This window comes from Opisthorchis viverrini, assembly GCF_000715545.1.
Source record: "Opisthorchis viverrini unplaced genomic scaffold opera_v5_18, whole genome shotgun sequence".
In the NCBI taxonomy this organism is placed as follows: Eukaryota; Metazoa; Platyhelminthes; class Trematoda; order Opisthorchiida; family Opisthorchiidae; genus Opisthorchis; species Opisthorchis viverrini.
In genome coordinates this window covers 1,180,554-1,185,018 of record NW_008751674.1, presented here as the reverse complement: position 1 = coordinate 1,185,018, position 4,465 = coordinate 1,180,554, and the positions used below count along the sequence as shown (strand labels likewise).

Sequence of the window (4,465 nt, the reverse complement as noted above, 5' to 3'; positions counted from 1 at the left end):
GTGTGGAATGAGAAGAAGCAGAAGTATGGTGAATATTCCCTCGTCATAATCTCAGCCCTACGTGCAATCTGTTGTGGTGTCGACTTTTTTGTTCACCAACCGATGATCATCTCTTATCGAGGGGTCTGCTTTCCTCAATCCGCTAAGGCTGTTATTGGATTTGGACTTCCTGAGATCGCAGTCAATGACTTGTGTTTGCTTGTAATTGTAGGCTCTGCGTACTCATGACACTTTTATGCGTGGACATGGCGGTTGAATGTACATTTCTCCCATTTAATCTCAGACCAGACCCAGTATGACGGATACTTTGTGCCTGATGTGCGAGTCTTGCTTGTGCTAGCGCTTACCGCGCCTTGAAGAGCATTCAACATTGTTTGTTCTTTCTTCGGTTGTTGATCTTTAGACGCGTGTTTCTTGTGCTGTGCTAGCGCTTACCGCGCCTTGAAGAGCATTCAACATTGTTTGTTCTTTCTTCGGTTGTTGATCTTTAGACGCGTGTTTTCAAAATTTTTTTTACATAGGTTGGTGCATTCACTTTTTGTGGTTGCGACCAAGCTCCTCAAAAATAAATGATAATAGTACAAATTATCTTGACTGAAATTGTAACGGATCAACGATTAGGCTGCTGAACTGTGTTACGTGAGTCACGGAAATTCAGTGCGAACGTGACAAGGCTATTTACTACCACAACCAACGGAGCGGAAAGTGTGAAGACACACCTGAAAGGCGTTCCATACGTACCCACGTTCGAGTAACCCCCAGAAAAAATGGTTTGAAGTCTCGCTCACTCTCCGAAAAATCACCTTTTAATTGGTGTATTTTGAAACAAATGGGACCTTTTTCGAATTGAAAAAACCCGCCCAATACAAACGTATATGTGTACGCGGGTATATCAGACACAATCGGAGTACGAAAACACATCTAAGTTATATTCCACAGGTCAATCTGGACAGGAAAATAGTTACATTCCAAAAGCTGTTGTCCAATAAAGTATAAACGAACCTTGGTGCAAGGTTTTTGGCAACAAGTTGAGAAATGTTACTCCGATGAGACGGTGGGAAGATACTCAAGACACCCAACCGTACTGCAGGAGAACTGTTATCCCTGTTACTTCATGAAGAAGTAAGGAAAGGCCGTTGAACGGAAGGAGAAACGAGATAATGTTCTCGAAAACAGTTTTCTCCACAATACGGTTCAAAGGGGGAACCAGAATGACACAAATGCAACGTACCGATTGGGTCAAACTCTCACGAGAGCATTTAACGCTGCCATTTTAGTAGTGCCTAACAAAACACGATGAACGCCCATAGAAATCAACCTAGGCAAATCAGAAGCCTTGGCTACCTTCTGTGCATGTTGTTTACAAACTTACTTGCGGCGGCAAGTACATAAGAAGAACCAAGATACGATCATCTTCAAGGATTTCCAGGTACTTTCGAAAGATCTCAGCACTTATTAACTAGAGAATCCTGTTCAGTGCAGTCGCTTCTTGGGTTGTGACAAGCGCAAAGAACCAAGAAAGTTTTTGACAAATACGCTTATTTCCATAGCAAGTTGTTTTTTACGGCAGATTCGCCAGGGACGGTTTATGATGTTCTTAGGCAACTGAATGTGCTGCACCTGGTCATCTCATGTTTCAACGGGTACGATACTGGAGATGTCGCTATACAGTATGTAGGCATTATACACTACTCATAAGGTTGCTGAAAAACACTTCGACCGCTCACAATTGGTTTCGCCCCTGCTGAGGCTCATCAGGTAGGCGCTGCCTTCGAGTTTTCCTTAATTGGAGACGATTCGACACTACGGGATCAATTTTTGTAAACCGGGGAGAACTTGTGGCTAGCCTTGACTCCCATTGGCAAGACCAAGAGTGACTCAAGCCTACAGCCCCAGTACTTTTATTTAACCTGTTCTGAAGTCTAAGGACCTCATCTCGCTGACGAGTATGTTAGCTCGTCGAATTGTCTGTCTATTATTCTATCTTAATGTTTATTCCGATAGTGTGTAAACCGATGATGAGGTACGCAAAATAGGTCATCATCACCATGCCGTTATGATGCTCCCACTTGCTTTTGATGGTTCGTCAATGATCAAAGTGGTAACAGCTTGCTTAATCTGCTTTCAGACGCGTCAAGCATTTCAGTCGAAACTCCATTCCAAAACAAACAAAGAAAATACCTGTTCAAACTGTTGCTTATAACGTTCAACGAAATTTTGAAAAAGAATCATCCTGCTGCACCCTCGAAGGGAATGATCCATGAAGTGGACGGATTCACGTTGTATTCTTAATTCCGACTGTTCGCCAGTTTACTAGACTTGGCACCAACCGGAAGATTTTCAGACACAAAACAGGCTGATTTAGAACTGAACCTAATCGGCAGGATAAATTCAGTAGAATCATACAACGTAAATTATCTATGGAGTGCTATCAACTCTTCTCAAGGCCATCAATAACAGGACAATCGAAACAACCGAGCCGCCTGCTGTTTGGGTATTTATCTACTTGAGGAACTTGAGGCTAATGTGACCGACCAGTATACCGATTAGATGTTGCGTATGCCTTAGATTCATTTTATTGTTTTTGGCACATTTCAGGACCTAGCCCCCATTTTGTAGTCATATTCGTTCCGGAAGACGGAGACACCCAGTTTTTAATTGAACGACTGTCAAACAGTGTGCTTTAGCGTTGAGGTCTATTTCTGTCTTGGGTCATCGTGTGGCCATTGAATTCTCTCTCATGCACTAGAAAAGTAGACTTTGGTCAACCTAAGAGCTAAGATTTCGGAGAAATCTCACAATTTATTAAAATGTTAATTGTTCTTGAGTACGAACCTTTCAGGATATCCGTACTGCAAAAATGACATCTAATTTGGCCACGTCCGATTGCTTTTTTTCAGAAACACAGTACAAATAATTTAAGCTCTTTCACATTAAATGTGTGTGAGGGGGACACGAAACCTATGTTTCTTGTCAGTGATCGGCTCAACATGGACTATGACTGCGAGTGGCACGAAAAATCCAAAACGTTAAATAAAATAAACTTCTCTTAAACGGGTGGATGAACATTTTGCTGTCCATAAGGAGATATAAGGAGTCTACGAATATTGGAATAGATGAAATGAGTAATTGTAATAAAATAACTGCCGTATTGGTCCTGGTGCCTTTCACGTCATTTTGTCCTTGTACCCAGCACTGAGCCGTGAGTGATCCCAAAAAAACACGTGACTACGTGAGAGCCTTTATTGTCCCAATGTATTTAAGGACACGTGATGCTGAAATTGGCAATTACTGCAGTGCCAGCTGAGCGTGTCTTACAATTCGCCGGTTGCCTTTTATGGAATCAGACTAATTATGAACCAGTATTGGCCATTAAACTGCCCGGAATCAGAAAGTTGATTCACCCAGTTGGTAACTATCAGTATGATTTTGGTGAGTTAACCGTGATTGGAGATATCTGTTCATTAGTACATATATTCTCGTAGTATTGTGTATCTGTTTACACACCCTACGCTCCAAGCGGTAGTTCGCCGATCGTTTCGGAAGCGCCCACGATGCCGGAGAACTTTCAGGACTGCTTGATTGTGAGAACAATACATAGATATACTGAAACAGTAACTAGTGAGGAATCGAAACACGAGATGAGTAAACATCGGGACGAAAGGGATCGGTACATTACCCGGACACATAAGAAGAAGCGGCTAGTGAGCTGTACTCACTCGACGCACGTTAGGGACTGAAATGGGAAGGATCTTGCACCCCGCGTAGGAAAGTAGATTTAAAACGACGAAAACCGCCATCTTTTGAAAGTACGTCTTGTGCATAAAAACCAAGTTGGCCTGGTTATGAGCTGGCGCAACAAAATCTTGGTTTTGATGGAAACGTTTCTAGTACCCCAATCAGGTGCCAATCTGATTGCACCAAATGTATTCCCTCGCAGATCTCAGATTTACGGTATACACGACGTACCGTGGCCTCTGGAGAAGCAGAGGAAACTCCATACCTGACGATGCGATGCTGTCGTGATACTGACAGATTTCTCTGAAAGGTCCTGTCAAGTCACCGTGTCACTAATCCTTCATTTTGTGAAACACAAGTTTTGTAATTTTCAGATCTTCCTTGATGATTGAGTAAAATAAAGTTTGACATTTTAGTTTTCCAGAGGAGAGATTGGAAAATGTTCTCAAGGGGTGATAAAACAGTGAATTTCTAGTGTTAGGTTTGCTGTTGACTGCAGAATATTCCGCTTTATTTAAGAACCCCTTACTACGGACAAGGCTTGATCGAATGGAAATATACTCGAAATTGAAAAAACCATAGCCATTTTGAAATTCTCTGCCCGTGGTGCATTAGGCTCTCTATTTTCTCAGACACGCATCCTCAAAATATAGCATTTCTGTGTCTCGTGGACCGCTGCCATATAATCTGGGATACTGAAAGACCTATTAAGATAACGTCTTATCGC

At 42.2% G+C, this 4,465-nt stretch overlaps 1 protein-coding gene across 1 annotated transcript in view; it reads right to left on the bottom strand.

The window, feature by feature from the left end:
* T265_01656 (hypothetical protein) overlaps nt 1-3,599 on the bottom strand; it is a gene marked incomplete at both ends in the record, with an annotated part of 8,826 nt that extends 5,227 nt beyond the window's left edge. Inside the window, one exon of the mRNA XM_009165722.1 lies at nt 3,508-3,599. Within this exon, the coding sequence (XP_009163986.1) occupies nt 3,508-3,599 (92 nt within the window). The remainder of the gene's footprint in view (nt 1-3,507) is intronic.
* Nucleotides 3,600-4,465: the final 866 nt, after the last annotated feature.